At 39.1% G+C, this 20,793-nt stretch overlaps 1 protein-coding gene across 8 annotated transcripts in view; it reads left to right on the top strand.

The window, feature by feature from the left end:
* Positions 1-20,793, top strand: part of UPL6 (ubiquitin protein ligase 6) — a 134,331-nt gene that overhangs the window by 77,985 nt on the left and 35,553 nt on the right. For 7 of the 8 annotated variants that reach the window (XM_088976065.1, XM_088976063.1, XM_088976064.1 and 4 more), the window contains 3 exons: positions 4,545-4,611; positions 16,701-16,871; positions 16,957-17,046. In XM_088976065.1, coding sequence (XP_088832191.1) covers positions 4,545-4,611; positions 16,701-16,871; positions 16,957-17,046 — 328 coding nt within the window. Of the gene's footprint in view, positions 1-4,544; positions 4,612-9,793; positions 9,989-16,700; positions 16,872-16,956; positions 17,047-20,793 lie in introns of those variants that run through there. The other variant, XM_088976068.1, reaches the window with a different exon arrangement.

Raw genomic sequence — 20,793 nt, 5'->3', positions numbered from 1 at the left:
TTCTTGTTTTTATCCACTTTCGTTTTTTAGATCTCTCTTATTTTTTGTATTTTCTATTATTTGTTAGTAGTGTCAGTTGGATCAGATTTGGTCCAACCCAATCCGGTCCAATTTGAGTAATTTTGGACCACTTTGGATTGGTCCAATTCAATGCTTGAACTGTCCAATCTATTCAAATTGATTTTAATTTAGATCAGTTCCATCCCAAACTGGGTCCATTGACACCTATATTCTTTTCTATCAATGGACCGGATATTTGTTCAATCTGATTTAGTTCACTATAAATCCGTTACGATCGAATGTCCAATCCAATCCATTAAATACATTGGACAATTAAGTTTGGACGATCGAATGTACCTTTACGAAAGTACTTTTATAAAAGCACTTTTATGAAAGTACTTTTACGAAGTACTTTGATCAAAGTACATTTATGAAAGCACTTTTACGAAATTACTTTTATCAAAGTACATTTATGAAAGCACTTTTACAAAAGCATTTTTACAAATGTACTTTTATGAAAGAACTTTTGTTAATGTACTTCTATTCATTCACTTTGGATTGGATTGGACCCAATCTGGTCCGTTTGCATTTTAATTGGACGGGATTGGAATGTAGCAAGTGTTGTAGCTTTTTCATATATTTATTGGATTTCTCATGTTATTTTGGTGTTTGATTCAATTTGGATTGGATTGGACCCAATCCGGTCCATTTGCATTTTATTTGGACTGGATTGGACTTGGTTTATATGGATTTGGTCCAGTCCATTTGTAAATGGACCAATATTGGATTGGACCGGATTGGGCCAAATCCAGTCCAATTGACAGCCCTACTCAGAGGGTAAAGTAATAGAGCCCCAAACATCAAAATGAATAATATGAAAAGGAAATCCAACGTTATTATTCTTTAAAGGAACTCATTTCTACAATGTTTGCTCAACTGACAAGTTTGATATTTCAACTCAAACATGGACATTGACTTTAATAGATAAATAACTAAAACGACTGCTATAAATAAGCCTAATTCATGGACTCTACAGCTACAAAACAAGAATATGTGGCTTCAAAACTAGCTTTATTCTCCAACACATAGAGACCATTGACCATACTACCTACACTAATCACCTCCATCGTGTTCAAATCTAAGACAAGAAGGAAAAAAAGGTTACTGAGCCTTTCAATGAATTTGTAATGGAAAACAAGTTTATGGGAAATTTGGTACATGCATTGCATTTGAGAGAGTAATGACCAATGGGAGGGAAATTGTTCCTTGACCAAATATGATGCAAAATGAACCATCAACTAGTCTCACCTTATCTTTCTCAAAAAGTGGATTTTAAAACTGAAATAAATTGCACTTGCCCGTCATATGGTTCGAGACTCTAGTGTCATGATCTAGGGAGACTTTGAAGTAAGAGAAGATACATGGAAGGCTATGGCAGAGTTACCTAATGTAGACGCAAAGGAAGTGGAGGGAGTAGTGCCAGAATCCATCTAACAAGTGTCCTACCATACAACTCAAAATGGTCACAGAATGAGTTGATGATATCTTCATTTGGATTGGAATCAGAAGGGCTACCTTGGTTCATAGTGGGATCTGAAATCTAATGTTCTTGAGAAACAATGTTTGCGGAGTCATACTTCTTTTGACCCTACTAACTAGGATTTTTATTATGTTCTTGAACTGATTTCTTACTTAGTTCTTATGCCCACTTAGGCTTTCCATGGAGATCCCAACAGGTGTCCCTAGTGGCAATGAGTACACCATAGTTATCTTTTTCATCCACCCTTTTTTTGAGAATCACCCTTCGTAAGGAACTTCCACTAATATTTGCACCTCCCCTAACTGCCAGACCAACTGGCTCCCCCTCTGAATAATTCATCACATTTTTCTTGCTCTCTTCTGACTGTACTAGATACACTTCCTATACTGATGGCAGATCTGTACTACCCAATATCTGAACCCTAATAGATTCATACATAGGGTTCAGCCCCAAAAGAAAGGCAAAGACCTGTTGCTGAGAATTCAGACTTGTAGGCCTTGGCATCCACATCACATTTCCATTCCATATTCTGATAGTGATCTAATTCTTTCCAAGTGGAGGTCAAATCTGAGTAGTATGATGAGGGACTCCTTTTACCCTGCTTGCAAGTTGAAGGAGCAGCTAGCAACTGATATGTTTGCATGGTGTCGTTGCTCTGAATAAGTAATTTTAGATTGCTCCCAAATCTCATAAGCAGTTTCTGCCCACATGAAGGCCTTCCTCACCTATGGCAGCATGGATAGTTACAGCCACAACTTCACCATTCTGTTTTCTTCATCCCACCTATCATGGTCTGCACTCCCAGGCTTTGGTTTTTTAGTCTTATCATTAATTATAACCTATTTTTCCCTTGCAGTTATATAGAGTTTAATCCCCTTCGACCATTCTAGGTAATTGAGTCCATCAAAGGGAATTACAGCCATAGACAAGTTCATATCAAATCCCCCACTCACTCCACTGTGGCTTGAAGACACCTGAGACAACTGAATCCTCAGAAGACATGTTAGGAATGAGTTGATTGCACTATTCAATCACAAAGAACAGCAGAAAAAGAAGGAAATTGTCACCACTGTCACTAACACACTTGATTTCACACAAACCAGAACTATAGGATCATTCCCCTCTGTTGAAACCAAAGAAAAGCACTATTACACTGCTGAAAAAGAATTGCAGAAGTAAAACTAAATATATTTTTGGTCTGGATAGCCCCTACGAGGATCACTTCATCCTATTTTAGGCAACATGAGTACTACAACCACCTAGAAAATGGATAAAGCTGCTGTCACAGCAGGTACAGCTCATCCAGTCCAACACAACCCTCCTACCTGGGAACAAAAAAGGATCACATGGTCCACATAGGACTAAAAACACCTTCACAGCATCTGTTCACCCCTCTTACAGAGGGTTTCTCTGCACACAACCAAGAAAAAAAGGGAAGAAACAATGCAGGAACCACTTAGAGATCAGCAGATGTACTTTCCCTCTAGATTCGATCCAAAAAAGAAGAAAAAAAATCTGAAGATACACTTGATTGAACTGTCTTTAAACCCAAAACCGATTTTGAGTCAAAGTTAGGCTGGCAGCACCAGCTCTTCTATTTATATTAGGGTGGACAAAGACAAAAATTCCTGCTCTTTCTTGGTATGAAGAGGCTCTCTTTATCAGTTATGTTGTTCGCTGAAGAACTGTAAATTATGAATAATCTTTGACATGGCACGATGGCTGGGGCTACAATAAGATCCCTTCTTCCTTCTAGCCACCATCTATTTGTAGAGCAAATTTCACTCCTGAAGACCTTGCCTATTGTCCAGAATAAGTGCAATTAAGCTTAAAGTTCAGCATGTGCTAGCAGCATGAATCAAAATGTGAGCTCACTGACACTAGCACACCACATTGGTTCAAGTGTGAGAGTTGCCACTTAGTGCAAAATAATGTCAAAGGTTAGGTTGACATCTAGTCTACCTTTCCGAAGATGCTGGTACATAGTTTTCAAGGCACCAAAGCGAGGCTAGGCAACAAGGGGGTGCCTTGTTGCCTAGTCACCTAGGTGATGGATTTTTTATGTAGAAAGCATAGATCCTGGGGTAGTTCCCTGGGTACCATAACCATATTTCCTTAATAATTATTCATATTTTTCATAAGAAAAGTATAGAGTTCATGTTAAAATATAGAAAATCAACATATTCATGAGAAGAAAAGAAAAAGTAGTAGTAGACAAAATTTCAAGTTCTTCCTTATTTATTAGTCTTTGAGAGTTTAATACAGCATTTAGCAATGTTTGTGTTGATTAATCCCTAACAAATAAGAAAATAATAAAAAGAAATTAGTATGTAAACACGCAAAATGAACATTTTAGGTTAATAATGTCTATTTTATAATTATAATGTTAAAAAATAAAGAATTAAAAAGTATTTTATAATATCTGCTTGGCAGTTAGGCGAGGTGAGCTTCAAGGGGTGCCTTATCGCCTATGGGCCTGCGTAGGCGTCACCTTGACAACTATGGCTGGGTAGCCAGGACTATCATTTACATTTGGTGATGGCCCTATTTCATTTGGGTATTCAACACAACTGGGGGAATTTCTTCAAAAAAATGGTGGGCTATATGCTGATGTGAAAACTGGGGGAGTAAGAGCATGGCTGATTCAAAGGGTATCTATTTGATGGCCAGTTTGGTTCACTACACTGTATGGAGAAGAATTCTAATTGCACCAAATAGAAAAACCCTTTTTGCTAGTTACAATTGTTTCCATAAGCTTTTCTAACTGCTAATTAACTCCGTTACCCTGGGTCCCAGGTTTAGACTGAAACCATTTTTTTTTAAACTTGCTTTATAGCATCCATAATGGTTAACACATGCAATTTTCTCATGGTTTAGGGTTCTCAGTTTTAGTTAAGAGTCTTCTTTTAATGAAGAGATTTCTTGTTCCCTTTCTTCACTTGATAGTATGGTTTTCCTTTTCTGTTGCTCTAATAACGGTACTTCCATTGGTTCTATTGCTCAGGTACAACTATTTAAATGACTTGCCCTCACTAGATCCAGAATTATATCGTCACCTCATTTTCTTAAAGGTGATATTTACTTCTAATATATTTTCCCATTTTGCCATACTTGCATATCATAATTTGTAGAAGCATGTAATAAATCAGATTTGAAATTTATCATTGCTGACTATGAAATTGTGCTATAGATCAAAGTTGATAGATACTTTTATTGGATCTTATCCAAGTGGTAATCTACCCTAAAATTGTTTCATAAAGAGGACATTTAAATGCAAGGTCTTTGTGAAACAAATAAAACAAAGTTAAATAAATAGCAATTGTCTTATTCCCTTTCTCCTCAACCACTTCTCTTACTTGAGATCAATATAGGTGATCTTGATTTGAAGGAACATTTCAATTCTTATCAGAAATTTTATGGGAAACTTCATAGAAAATTTCAGAATGAGAAATATTTTCAACTTGATGGAATCGTTATAGACAGAAAATCTTTACTAATCAAATTCTTCTTTTCAAGCCTTCCCTTGTAAAGCTATTTAGGCTGGTCACTTGCCCCCACAGATGAAATCTTTTTGCTGTGAGGTTGTTCTTTAAATTATCTCTACAGAGAAGATGCTTTAAAGGAGATGGAAGACTTCATTCCATCTCCTCTGTTTGGTGCTGGTTTTATTCTTGTGGTTTTTCCTGTTTTATTGTTATTGTTATTGGTTATTTTCTGTTTGTAGTGTATCATTTTTGTTAAAGTCTGGCAGCAGTGGTAAGTTGATCATTTTTTGCACTGGTAGATATATGAATGTAAGGATAGCTGTCTAGATTAGATGTTTTTCTTCAACATTCTGTTCTCTTCTTCTACGCTCTTTCAACTATAATCTGAACTGTTTCTTCTTTATTCTTCTCTCATATTCTTACACTTCTAAATTTCTACTTTAACTGAAATACCGAATAACAAGTTGGTATTAGAGAAATTACACCCCATCCCCTAGTGAAGCCCGTGCAGTTTCAAGATCAACAAACTGCATGGAATGATTTGGAAGCTAATTGATCTATTGTTTTATCCTTGGCATAGATGTTTTTTTGAGATTTTTTTACTCCATAGATTGATGCCCAAGGAGATTCTTGGAGTAGATTCTAGAAGATCAAGAAGTCATAGAAATGCTTAAAGATCATCTCTTGGTGCTACTGGTGGTGGTGCTTAAATTTTTTCTAGGCTCTATTTTGCAGTTTATAGTGTTCGTCTTTGATTTTGGAAACAGTTGGAGTCCCTGGACTGAATGAGCTTACTTTTTCCTGTTTCTCCCAGTGGCACCAGGGAAGATTTCTCTCTAGGGATACAGTTGAGGGAAAATACTTAACAAATACTTGCAGAGGAGAGATTAGGGGTGGTACAAATATCTGAGATATTCCTAGTGGGTTGGAGAGAAACCTACCCTTTTTTTTTTGAAACTATAAGGTAAAGTATTTCATTAATATCAAAAAACGCATACAAAGAAACCCCTATACAATGAGAAGCTGAACAGAGGATATACAATTCTTCCCATTACAACCAAAAACCCTAATACAAAATAGAACTATCCATTGCTTAAAAACACACAGGCATGATGTGAGGTGTTCCACTACCCGAAGGCATGAGGTGTTCCACTACCCGAAGGCATGAGGTGTGTTTCAAAATCCAAAGAGAGTACCAAATACTTCCTCCACTGAAGATGACACAACTTAGGGTGCGACAGGATCAGCAATAGAATCTTCAGCAAGAACCCCAATTCTTCAGCAAGATATGTGTAGGGATGTGAGCACAACTTCAAGATTGTTTCTTCCACCAAGAAACAATATCAAGATTCAATCTTGACCACTCCAAGAGGTGGAGATTGAACAAGGTAGGGCGGCAAGAGCAGAAGGAGAGAGAGTTGAATGCAGAAAACAATAGAACTGTGTATGTACATTCCAGTTCACCCTCCTCCTTTATATAGACCTTAAAGAGTCAATCTCCTAATCTGATTAGGAGTTTCTTGATCCAAATCTTTATTTGCATCAAACTCTTTAAGTGATAAGGATAATCCCTTATCTTATCTACAGATCAAGATCAGCTACTCCTAATCAAATTAGAAGTTTCCTGATCCAAATTTCTATTTGGATCTGGACTCTTTAAGTGGATAGGAGTTATCCTCTTATCCTAATATGCTAATCCATACCCAGATTTGCCCCTTATTTAATCAATCCAATTAACCCAATTCAAAATGGGCTTTAGGCCCATTAAGCTTTTAGGCTCACTTTTAATGCTGGCTAGCTTGGCTCTCTTTGTATGGCGTGGGGCCTTATCATTGATCTCCACATAAGCCAATGGGTTCAGCCTAGCCTTTGTTGCAAGGCCTGGTCGAATTCACTACTGAATACAGTGAAACATTGATTCCATCAGTATGAGCTCTTAATGGGCCCAACATTTACACTAGATGGTCCTTGGGTCCAGTCATCTTATGAAGGCCCAAGGACTATGGGCAGATGTGAGATTAGCCCATCAGGTTTATTATCCCTAAATGGTCTTACACTTAACCTCTCAGCCCATAATAATCAAACACTATTCGACACGAGATGACCTCTCCCTCAGCTGCAAGGTACAGTGTTGCACTCTCTACTCACATGAATCCCGGAAATTAAAACCTTTTGCAAACCTTTTGTGAAATGTTTTGATCCCCTTTAAGATATCACTAATTGGCATATCGAAGACAGCCTAATCCGACACCTAGTGTAGTACCATAGTCAGGTATAGGGGTCAGGTGTAACAATCCAGTTTTGCCCATCTATTTACAAGGTCTAGGGCAATACTGGAATTTGGTCTGGTTCAGGGTTTCAAGAAAACCCACACTGCATGTACCTCAGGTCTCACCCTGGTAGTTGAGACAAGCCACCCCAATCCATTTGGCGGCACATCAGTGTCAGCCTTGGCAGGATAAATCTCCCCAGATCTATCCAACAGCTATGAAGATTCTAAACTAACACGAGTCTCATAAGTGTCCAATTTAAGGGTATTACACAAAAACACACTAATAAAACATGAACCAAATATGTACTTTATTCATTTACAATAAATGTCATAATGTACATCAAGCTGGTTGGAGTTAAGGGCATACACTATCTAACATAAGCCTTAAGAGGAAGATGGGGGGAGGAGTTCTTGTTTTTCTTTTTCTCGGAGGCATGAGGCATATGCCTCTGATACGCCTCATTTAAAAGGTGTTTGAGGCTGTTAGAGTCGATAGTACAAGGGTATTTTGGTCTTTTGTCTATCTAATTGAGAGTGAATAGTCTGTTTTATTCAATTTTAAGTTATTTGTCCCATCTTTAATGAGGGACAATACTGTATTTTGTATTTCAGCTTATACATTATAAATACAAAGTGGGCTTGCTGGGTAGAGTGACCTTTTCTCTTCTGGCCGAACCCTTCTTCTCCTCCTTCTTTTCTTCTTCTTCTTCTTCTTCTTCTTCTTACATACTTCGAAACTTGAACTGAATAGGATTAATCTACCTATTTACATGGTATAACCAATTCGATTTTTTAATCTTCTCTCATCGCCCTTTGTCTTCTTGGGATCATCGCCATATCAGATTTTTTTTTTGAGTATCTCTTAGACAGATTGGAAGTTCGTTAAGGGTTCAAAAAGGAGCGGTCGTTTTTGTTCTTGGAGGTAAATATGCCTCAAGTTGCTGTGGTGGTTATCGTTGTGGTGGTGTACTAAATACCCTCTATTCGATGGTTTGCATATGAACCTCTTTTTCTTTTGTTTATACTTGGATATGTGAGTTGAAAGTAGGGTTTATGAATGCTGAATTCATGACAGTAGTAGTGTGGTCATAATTATATTTTGTCGAGTAGTGTGTGGTGTGGTGCTGAATAGTAGAAGGTGACTACTTTGTTTATAATAGTGATTTCTTTGTGAAGTGAGGTGAATCAGTTAGGATGGCATCAACTAGAGATGGTAGTGACAATAAGGCAGGTGTTATGATTTCTTCTGATTACTTAAATGTTCAAATGACCTCTATTAAGTTGATCAATGAGAACTATGTGTCGTGGGCCAAGTCTGTGGAAGTGTTTTTAAAAGGCAAGAAAAAGGTAAAACATGTGAGAGAGGAGAAACCCCCCTCTGATTCTCTAGGGTTTAGTGATTGGGAATAGGAGGATGCACAGATTATGACTTGGTTGTGGAATAGCATGGAACCTAAAATTAGTGTTAATTTTATATACCTGGATACAACTAAAGAAATCTGGGACTATGCTAAGAAACTTTATTCTGGCCAAGATAATACCACTAGAGTATATCAACTTTACCAAGAGTACTTTAATCCGAAGCAGGGTAAGCAAAGCTTGGAGAAATACTATGCAAGAATGAGAGATCTCCGTAATGAGCTTAATGTATATCATCCTCTGACACCAGATGTTCAAGTTCAACAACAACAACAAGAGCAACTTGATGTGACAAGGTTTCAAGTGAGTTTGAAGGCTGAATATGAACCCGTTCAAGTACAAATCTTGGGAGAGTCTGCTCTCCCCTCTCTTGAAGAAGTGTTTGCCCGTCTTCGGAGGATTTCTATTGATTGTGCAGAGTCTTCTTCTCTCTCGGACAAATTTGGTTTTGTGGTGACTAGTGGGGGAGGTTGTGGAAATAGAGGTGGTGGCCGTGGGTTCTAGGAAATCAAGGTGGTCCTATATTTAATCGTTCTAGTGGCCGCAATGGAGGTCGAGAGTCAGGGGGAGGTCGTGGTAAAGGAAGAAGTAATGGAACTAGAAAATGCACATTACTGTGGATTAGAGCGACATACTATTAATTTCTGTTGTGATTTACATGGTCCACCTAACACTTGGTGCTTCTAGGAAGGAAATGGTGAGTGTACCACGTGATGTATACGAGAAGTTCTTTCAGACATCCTCTCAGCAGAATACAACTACTCTTGCCCGTTCAAGTATGGTTTGCTTGGCTTCCCAACGCTCATGTTGGATCATTGACTCTAGAGCTTCAGATCATATGTCTGGGACTCCAAATGTGTTTTCTTCACTTTCTCAGTCTTCTACATCCCAAATAGTTACCCTTGCTAACGGTTTTACCTTTCCCATTTGTGGTGTTGGTGATGTTGATCTTACCTCCTTATATTTATCCTCTGTTTTATATGTACTCATGTTCCATTTTAACATTATGTTTGTTAGTAGATTAACAAAGTCACTTAATTGTTCTATAACCTTTTATCCTCTTCTTGTGTGTTTCAGGATCTCAGGACGGGGATGAAGATTGGTGGAGGGCATGGGGCAGGTGGATTGTATTACCTTGATGGTGATGGCCCACCATTTGCCTTTTAGTCATCTCTTACTCCTCTCCAATGGCATTGCAAACTTGGTCATCCATCTCTCAAGGCTCCGAAGTTGTTGATTCCGTCCTTAAGTCATCTTCCATCGTTGAATTGTGAGTCGTGCCAGGTTGGGAAACACCATAGAATCTCTTTTAGGGCCAGGTTAGTGGTGTCATACATTGGTATCATACAATGATTACGGCCAGGTTATGAAAGTGGTGTCATACGTTGGTATCATACAATGATTACGGCCAGGTTAGTGGCCAGTGCTATTCTAAGTTATACGGTGTTGACTATACGGAGACATTCTCTCCCGTGGCTAAAATTGGCTCAGTTTGGGTATTAATTTCATTAGCAACAATGTATGATTGGCCTCTCTTGCAACTAAACATCAAGAATGCCTTCCTAAACGATGATCTGATTGAGGAAGTATATATGGAGCAACTACTAGGGTTTGTTGCTCAGGGGGAGGATGGTAAAGTTTGTAGACTTAAAAAGGCGATCTATGGACTGAAACAATCTCCACGTGCGTAGTTGGGTAGATTTTGTGTTTAGTCGTGACTCAAAAGATGGGAAAATGTTGATAGTGGTGTATGAGGATGATACTGTCATAACTGGCAGTGACAACAATGGGATTGACAGATTGAAAAACTTCCTATAGGATCACTTCCACATGAAGGATCTTGTTACGATGAAATACTTCATGGGAATAAAAGTTGCAAGGTCAAGGCATGGAAATAACTTGTATCAAAGGAAATATGTCCTTGACCTACTTGAAGAAACAGGGTTGTTAGGTGCCAAACTTGCTGAAACACCTATGGAATCGAATTCTAAGTTGAGTATTGATACGGGTGAAGAGTTTGATGATCCTGGAAGGTACTTGTATCAAAGGATATATCATTTGCTATAAGTATGATGAGTCAGTTTATGCAACATCCTCGGGTTCCACATTGGGAAGTAGTTCTAAGGATAGGTATTTGAAGGGTGCTCTAGGTCGTTGTATGTTATACAAGTGGAGGAACTCTTGAGATAGAAGGGTATACAGATGCTAAGTGGGTTGGTTTTGTGTCAGACCAATGGTCAACTACAGGATATTGTACCTTCCGTGGCAGCAATCTTGTAACTTGTAAGAGCAAGAAACAAACAGTGGTGGCAAGGAGCAATGCTTATACCCATGAGGTTTGCTAGCGTAGGGGTATTTCTGTCCTTATACCCAGATTAAGGTTGCTGATCTGTAATGTTGTGTTAGAACCAATGCTCCTTCCTTAAATAAGGGCACATATGTCTTTTCAATTATTTTAATAATAAAAAGCACTGTATGGCCGAATGGGAGTTATGTTCTTGAGACTTCCAGTTCGAACTAGACTTTCTCCTTTTCTCTTTCTCTCTCTCTCTCTCTCTCTTTCTTCCACCTTTCTACCTCTTTCTACATAATCGATCTCAGACAAATAGAACTCCAAGGCAGGCCGAATCATAACATGGTATCAGAGCCACTTGAATCTACTTAGATTTCTATCTGCCTAGATTTCTATTCTCTACGCACCCTGTCTAGGGTTTCTCTTGATTTTCTGCATTCAACTGGAGATAAGGGAAAGGGCTGAAAAGGAGTGATCGCCCTCTTCCCTTGGAGGTTTCTATGCCTTCAGTCGGGTCTTGTGTGGTCGGTTGCTATGGTTTCTAAGATCGCCCTCCCCTAATCGATGAAGAATAGAGGGTCGATCTATGTGGTGAAGTGGCTGCCTTGTGTGGATTGATTTCCTGCTCGTGTGGTTGTTCCTTCGGTGATAAGGTAAGAGATTTCTATGCATGATATCTATTATGGATCAAATAGGAAGTGTGTTTCAGATCATATGCTGGGGTTTCAGACAGTAGCGTGCTAGGGTTTATTCTTTTTTTGTGTATTTCGAAGGAAGAGTTGTGATCATATAGTGGTGAGATTTCAAGTAGCCGTAGGAGTAGGGTTTATGGTGTAAAGAGCACACTTTTCAGCAACAACAAGGGCTGAAATCAGTGTGACGAGTGTGATCTAGTCGTGTGCAGTGTGCAGAATTCAGTGGTAATAGAATTCAGCAAATGTGCAGAATCGGTGATAATAGAATGGGAGATAACAGTGATTGTAAACCTAATGTGATTGTGCCTGCAGACTACTTGAATGTTCAGATGACCTCCATTATACTAAATGGAGAGAGTTATGTGCCTTGGGCTAAATCCGTCGAAGTCTTCCTGAAGGCAAAGAAGGTAAAACACATAAAAGAGGAGAAACCCTCCACCGACTCTCACGTGTATGAAGACTGGGAACAAGAGGATGCTTAGATCATCACATGGTTGTGGAATAGTATGGAACCCAGGATTAGTGTAAACTTCATGTTTCTTGACATTGCCAAAGATGTGTGGGACTCTAATATCTCCGATAGATCCGCCTTCAATAAAGTTCATGTTTATTGAGAACTCTAATATTTCCGATAGATCTGCCTTTGTTGTATCGAAAGGCCATGGTGCTAGAGGTGGAGCTCGGGGAGCTCAGTCTGGTCGTGGTGGTAGTAGTAGTCCTGTGTATGGCCGAAGTGGCAATGGTGGGCCCACTTATTATCGTGGTGGTGGTCGTACTAGGGGCAGAGATTCAAGGGGAGCCCGTGGTAGAGGACATGGTTCAGGCCCGAGGAAGTGCACTCATTGTGGTATGGATGGACATACCATTAACTATTGTTATGATCTACATGGTCCACCCTCAACCTAGGCCAATCATGCCGCGACTAGTGACTCCAGTTCCATTGCCTTGCGGAAAGGTAAACGTACTTGCACCCTTCATCCTATTTCTAATTATGCTTCACTTACTCACCTTTCCGCCTCCCATCGTCAGTTTGTCACCTTGTTATCATCTATTGTTGTCCCTAAGGATGTCCAGGAAGCCCTTGCCTCTCCAGGGTGGTGCCGAGCGATGGAAGAAGAACTCTCTGCCCTTCATCATAATCATACTTGGGACCTCACCGCTCTTCCTCTTGGGAAGCAAGTTGTTGGTTGTAAATGGGTTTATACGGTTAAGTATCTGCCTGATGGTAGTGTTGAACGCCTGAAAGCGCAGTTGGTTGCAAAAGGGTACTCCCAAACCTATGGTATTGACTACACAGAGACCTTCTCACCGGTTGCTAAGATAGGGTCAGTTCGTGTTGTGATCTCTCTTGCAGCCATGTATGATTGGCCGCTATATCAACTTGATATCAAGAATTCCTTTTTGCATGGTGACATACTTTAGGAGGTCTACATGGAGCAACCTCCAGGGTTTGTTGCTCAGGGGGAGGATGGTAAGGTGTGCAGACTAAGGAAGGCTATATATGGGCTTAAACAGTCTCCTCGAGCATGGTTTGGTAGGTTCAGTGAGGTAGTAAAGAAGTTTGGTATGAAACAGTGCAAAGTTGATCATTTTGTATTTAGTCATGACTCTACGGGAGGAAAAATACTGTTGGTGGTGTATGTAGATGATATTGTTATTACCGGGAATGGTAACATGGGTATTGACAGGCTAAAGACTTATCTGTAGGATCATATTCAGACAAAGGATCTTGGTAAACTGAAATATTTCTTGGGGATAGAGGTAGCAAGATCCAAGTATGGTATTAATCTTTGCCAGAGGAAATATGTGCTTGATTTGCTGGAAGAAATAGGCTTGTTGGGTGCTAAACCAACTGAAACACCTATGGACACAAATACCAGGCTAAGCAGTGATATGGGTGAAGTGTTTGAAGACCCTGGCAGATACCGACGACTTGTGGTAAGCCAGTTCATGCAGAAACCTATGATTCCTCATTGGAATGCAGTTCTGAGAAAATTGAGGTATTTAAAAGGGGCTTCGGGTCGCGGTCCGATATACAAGAGTGGCGGAAAACTTGAAATAGAAGGGTATTCTGATGCTAACTTGGCCGGTTCTATGTCTGATAGACGGTTTACCACTGACCATTACAAGAAGTAGTGCAGAAGCAGAATATAGGGCTATGGCGCACACTGCTTGTGAATTAGTATGGCTAAGGAACCTTCTACAGGAAGTAGGGTACAACATCAATACTCCAATGAAGCTCTATTGTGACAATCAAGCTGGTGTTCATATTTCCTCTAATCCGGTGTTTCATGAAAGAACCAAGCTGAATGGAGAGCTAGACACTACATATGTTAATACAAGAAACCAGTGGGCTGACTTATTTACAAAAGGCTTGAGTCGGGGAAGAGTGGACTACATATGTAACAAGCTGGGAGTATATGATATATACTCACCAGCTTGAGGGGGAGTGTTAGCGTAGGGGTATTTCTGTCCTTATACCCAGATTAAGGTTGTTGATCTGTAATGTTGTGTTTGAACCAGTGCTCCTTCCTTAAATAAGGGCACGTATGTCTTTTCAGTTATTTTAATAATAAAAAGCATTGTCTAGCCAAATGGGAGTTATGTTCTTGAGACTTCTAGTTCGAACCAGACTTTCTCCTTTTCTCTTTCTCTCCCTCTCTTTCTTTCTTTCTTCCACCTTTCTACCTCTTTCTACATAATTGATCTCAAACAAATAGAACTCGAAGGCAGGCCGAATCATAACAAGGTTAAACTGTGATAATCAAGCTGTTGTACACATTTCTTCTAATACAGTCTTCCATGAGAAAACAAAGCATATTGAAGTTGACAGCCACTTTGTAAGAGAAAATGTGATAGGTGGAGTGATAACTACAACTCATGTGAGTTCAGGAAACCAGTGGGCAGATCTATTTACAAAGGGGCGGTCTCGGGGCAGAGTAGATTGCATATGTGACAAGCTGGCTATATGTCATATATTCCCCAGCTTGAGGGGGAGTGTTAGAGTCGACAATACAAGGGTATTTGGTCTTTTGTCTATCTAATTGAGAGTGAATGGTTTGTTTTTTTCAAGTGTAAGTTATGTGTCCCACCTTTAATGAGGGACAATACTGTCTTTTGTAATTCAGCTTATACATTATAAATACATAGTGGGTCGGCTGTGTAGAGTGACCTTTTCTCTTCTGGTCGAACCCTTCTTCTCCTCTTTCTCCTCTTCTTCTTCTTCTTATTCTTCTTACATACTTTGAACCTAGAACTGAATAGGATTAATCTACCTATTTACAGAGGCATACACCTCAAAAGCATAAATGCTTCCAGCTTGCTCCTCAGGACATTTTGAGGGCACCTCCAGGCATACACCTCCCACACTGTTTAAAACATTGGTCTCAATATGTACATATGCATATTGGAGGACATTTAAACTTGGTTATTTGAGTGGTGTATTGAAGGAAACAGAAGCTACAAATCCAAGTCATCCTTGGTAGGTTAACAGAATTACATGGTTATGTCATTGTGTTAAGGGCATATCAACTCAAATGTGAGATAAACAACTTGAAGGGGAGAAGTCTATGTGGTTGGAGATCGGTTTGATATTGGAAATATGAGTATCTAATTTCCTCATCTGTGTTGTTCATATTCTAAAATTGAATATTAACTTGTTATTTATCAGTAGTTAGACAATGAATTTTATTTTTAAACCCCAAAATTTACTCCTGGTAGAGGGGTGGCTACCAAAAATCTTATTAGAGTAGTCAAAAAGACCTAGGAGGGGGATGTAATGCCTTACCCCTCAGGAAAAGCTATACAACAGGCAACCAGCTCATAATATAACAATAGAATCATCTGGAAACCTGAGAACAGAAAGAAACTAGCTCCTAATAAGAGGAATTTGGAGCTAATCCTCAAAAACCAGATGACGGGTGTGGCTAGGAATATCAGAAGGAACATTAAAACATAAGGAAGCTTGATGGCTGCAAGCTAAATTTACAAGTGTGTCTGCAACCCGACTGCCTTCACAAAGCATGTGATTGAAAGACAGCCTTGTCACCAGAGAGCTCTCTTATGTTATCAAGTTAGTAAATGGTATATAGACTTCCAACTTGCTTTACAAAAAACACACCAATGAGGTGAGAGATGTACTGTAGAATGAGTGCTGGTGTACAGTTTACCAATGATACAAGAAGGTTGTTCTTGTAACTTTAGAGGAGCCTCTAACACCCTTAGTTGTCTTTGGAAGTCCAGTTTTAGGTATGCAATTCACCCTTCCCAATGTGTTTGATGATCCTGATCTAAGCAGCACTTCTGTTCTTTGTATTTCACAACAATTGACCTACCACTTATCTCCTTACTATAAGGCCTTACATCTATTCCTTTGTGTTTACTCACAAGTTTGTATATGAAGCACTTGCTAAACCTAAGTGGAAGCAGGGCTGCCAATGGACCGGATATTGTTCCAACCCAACTTGGTCCAATATGAGTCCATTACAGATGGACCAGGTCCAATCCGATTTTATGAATACTTTGGACCATTATAGACTGGTCCATTTCAATGTCTGGACTGTCCAATCTGTTCAAATTGGTTTCAATTTAGATTGGGTCCAACCCAAACTTTGTGCTCCTGGCCCATTGACACCCATGCTCTTTATCTTCTATCAATGGACCAGTAATTGGTTCAATTCAACCCAGTCTAATATAATTCCATTACAGATGGACCAGGTCCAACCCAATCCAACAAGTTTCACCAACCAAGCTTGTTATGAAATGCTTACATTAGTGTAATGAAAATTGGCGCTGAAGACGATACCTTTTGTAGTGCATTTTTTGTCATAGCTGTTTTGTTTATTTGAGCATTAAAATGGTGATGCTGGATTTGCAATGTTCTCTTTATGCAGTTTCAATTTATCAATATATCCTCTTTCAAGGACTTTACAGATTCATATTAACACACTGGTTTATTTACAAATTTCCATGTTCTATCTTTTATTGCAATCTGTAGCATTATGAAGGTGACATTTCAGAATTAGAACTATACTTTGTTATTGTAAACAATGAGTATGGAGAGCAAACTGAAGAGGAGCTACTCCCAGGAGGAAAAGATATACGTGTTACAAACGAGAATGTCATTACATTTATTCATCTTATTGCCAACCATCGTCTAAATTTTCAGGTAATATAATCCATTAAATGAGATTACTTTATTATTTTTAGGAGTACATCTTATTGTTTGATATTATGAAATGCTCCTTTGGCAGATACGCCAGCAAAGTTCACACTTCTTATGGGGATTTCAGCAACTTATACAGAAAGACTGGATTGATATGTTCAATGAGCATGAACTTCAGGTAGTATGGATTTTGATATAGTCTGCTGGCTAAGACCTATCCCATAGTTACTATTTCTTTTTTTCTTTGCTTGAATATTTGTTGCTTATTTGGCATGGTACTGAATAGAGTGGAATGGCAGAACAGGATTCATGCAGCTGACCCCATATAGTTGGGAGGTGGTCGGTGGATTAGTTATGTTGAGTTGAGAGTTCAATGCTGATTTGATAGAATCCATCAAATAAGTCTTATTTGCATAGAATAATCTATTTAGCTAAGGTTTACTGATAAAAAAAAAATCTATTTAGCTAAGGTATTTAGGCATTTTTGTGTTGAATTTAGTTGAGAGTTTGATGCTGATTTGCATAGAATCCATCAAACAATCTGATTGAATGCCCTCAGTATGAAGAATTTGGACAAGCACGTTGATCTGATGTCACTTCTGGCATATAGTAAATTAGCTGGTAATGACAAATGAGAAATAGGAAAGTGATACATTGAGGTCCTGAATGAATAATCATGAAATCAAGCCATGCAAAAATTTCTTCAACTTGCATTCCATTGGTTTATCATTATGATGTCCAAGAGATGACTTCATATATGCAATTTCTTTTAGATGACCATGAGGAAAGCACTCTTTAATGAATAACTTCTCAATAAGTGTCTTTTTTTTTTGCATAAGGAACAAGTAATGCAAAAGCTTTCAACTAAATTCAAAATAGATGGATATTTATTGATTAAAGATAATTCATAAACAGTCTAATCTCTCAGAATGTGGGTTGTCTTGGTGATGATGCCACAAGTTCCAAACGTTGTCAAATGCATTAGAAATAACAAAAGAAGTCAAGAAACTAATATTAGATCAATAACTTCTGATATCTATCTTTTAAACTCCAAAGTGAAAAACCATCCTATCTTGCACCCTTTCCCTCTCATTGTCCCAAGTCTGTTGGTCATGAATGCCACAGTCATTATGAGAAAATGTTACAATATGACCATCAACTACTACTTGACTGATGGAGATCAAGTTTGTAGTTAATCTAGGAATTAGCACATTGGGCAATTTATAAGAATAGTTATAGATGCGGAAAAAGGAAATATTAGTGCCAATAATCTCCTATTTTTCATCATGGGCAGTTACAATATATTTATCCTCAAAGTATGATTTGGAAGGAGCTTACCCGTGGTAGCACCTGTCATGTGATTAAGATGCACTAGAATCTATGACCTAGAAAGGACTAGAGCAAGTAGGAACTGATAGAAGAGAATGCAGAGGACATTGCCATAGAAACGATACTCCAGAAAAATTGCTTCATTTCTTTAGATATACCATCAATAACCCTTGAGTTATCCTTTGGGCTATCTAGGATTATCATTCCAAGGGGTTTTATTGTACATTCTAGAAGAACATGTCCTAACAGGTTGCAGTAGACACATAGGTGTCTTTTCTTATCATGAGATGCCACTCAAAACACTGAATATGTGCAAGGATTTCTCTCATAAGAGTTCAACAAGAACAGAATCAATATCTGAAATTGTCCCTCAGTTTAGGATGTTGGCTTGTGTGAAGAAACTCCCTGATGTACCATTTTATTGTAGTCCTTATTGTATTATTTCTCGTATTTATTATTATTTTCACTTCAGCCTTTCAAGGGCCTCTCTGTAAATTCTCTAAATTGTGTTGCCCTACAAGGGCCTTTCTGTAATTTCTTTAACTTCACTTTCTATGTAAAGGACCCTTGGGGAAGGGTCGAATCATCCATTCTTCATCCCTAGAATTCTGTATTCTGCTGTGTCTGTTGACATGGTATCAGAGCAAACTGCTCTATAATTTCTTCTCTTTCCTTGCTCATTCGTTGGGCATTTTAGGGTTTTTTGTTCTCAGGGTGTTTTGGCTGGTGTTAAGGCTGTTCTCTTTAATCCTAACCCTTGTTCCTCTTGAAAGTTTATGTCTGGAAGGATTTCTGATTGGCTGTCTTCCAGAACCTTCTCTCATAAAATCAGCGGAAACTAACAAGTCTTGGAGTTCTGGTCTTCTCTCCTGGGTTGCAGCAGATTTGTTTTCTTCCTCCGTCTGTGTACTGATTTCTCCAGTGCGGCAACAGCTTTTCTTGGTTCAGTTTTGAACAGTCACAAATTAAGGAATCTCAACAGTCTGGCTTCTTCCTCCCTCAACAGTAGCAGTTTCGAACCAGGTTCCTTTTGCTTCTGACTGAGGAACTTCAACTGACATCAGGTCCTCTCTTCAATCTAACCTAGAAAACTTCTCATTTCAGGTTGGTGCATCACACTATTGTCATAATCAACTGTGATCATTCCTTGGAACCCTAGTTTTTGTGCTGCCCTAGGATATTTTCTTCTCTTGGTTATCAGTCCTTGGAGCCCTAGTTTGTGATGCCCTAATTCTTTGGTGTTTATTGGAGGTCTTTTTATTCTTCTCTAAAGTTTCCTGCTGAAGTTGCCTTGGATTTGTCTATATTTCATGCTTCTGCCTTCATTTTACTTTTCTAAAGAATATTGTATTCGGATGGAGTGATAAAAGAAGTAGTAATTCTTTTGATGTTGTGCACCAATGTTTGGGGCCCGTATCACATCCCTTCTATGGTGGGGTATAGATATTTTTTGTTAATTGTTGATGACTTTACCCGTTTTTCTTGGGTTTACCTTATGCGTTCTCGAGATGAGGTTCTTGCTTTGACCCAAACCTTTCATCAGATGATTTTAACCTAGTTCGGGGTCCAAATCAAAATCTTTAGATCTGATAATGCGAAAGAATACTTCACAAAGCCACTAGTTTCTTATCTGCTTGATCGTGGGATTATTCACCAGAGCACTTGTTCTTATACACCACAATAGAATGGGGTTGCCGAGAGGAAGAATAGGCACATTTTGGAGGTGGCTAGAAGCATTATGCTTACCTCCAATGTGCCTATCCGTTTCTGGGGTGATGCTATTCTCACAGCAGTGTATCTCGTTAATCGGGTTCCTTCACGGGTTCTTGACATGAAGCCTCCGTTTACCCTTCTATACCCAGATGAAGATTTATTTACTATTCCCCTTAAAACCTTTGGTTGCACCTGCTTTGTTCAGATTCTTGGACCTTATCGTTCAAAATTTGACCCTAAGGCCTCCATTTTTCTCGGTTATGCACACACTCAAAAGGGTTATTGCTGCTATGGCCCTACTTTTGGGAGGAGATTTGTCTCGATGGATGTTACTTTCTTTGAGGAGGCCCCCTATTACCCTAGGGTTTCTCCTTGGGGGCAGAGTAGTGAGAATGGGGTTTTTTTTTTCCTCAAGGGGAGAGCAATGAGAGTGGGGTTAACTCATCTGAAGTTCCTTTAGCCATTCCATTGAGTGATGAGGACTATAATGGGGAGGGTTGTCAGAGGTGTCAGGAGTTGAAAGTCTATCACAGGCGGTGGCAGCAGGTTGATTTCGGTCGTCAACAATCCAGGCCAGCCCCAGTTCCTTCTGCGGATTCGGATCCAGGTCCCACTGAGATACCTTCCATTGTTGCTACTTCACTTTCTTTGGATGAACTTGACCTCCCTATTGTAGTCCGTAAAGGGAAACGGCGTTGCACCACATCTACAACTCACTGCATTTCCCAATTTTTGTCCTATAATCGCCTGTCTCCCTCTTACAGGTCCTTTCTCACTTCCATTGTTGATATTCCTATCCCCAGAACAATGCAGGAAGCCTTGTCAGTTCCTGAGTGGAAAGATGCAATGAAGGTTGAAATGGATGCCCTTCTGAGGAATAATA

The sequence above is a fragment of the Nelumbo lutea genome, chromosome 3 (genome assembly GCF_056320005.1).
Source record: "Nelumbo lutea isolate HS-2025 chromosome 3, American lotus-T2T, whole genome shotgun sequence".
NCBI classification, from domain to species: domain Eukaryota; kingdom Viridiplantae; phylum Streptophyta; class Magnoliopsida; order Proteales; family Nelumbonaceae; genus Nelumbo; species Nelumbo lutea.
Note: the sequence above shows the minus strand (reverse complement) of the source record. Positions and strands in the feature narration are given on the sequence as shown.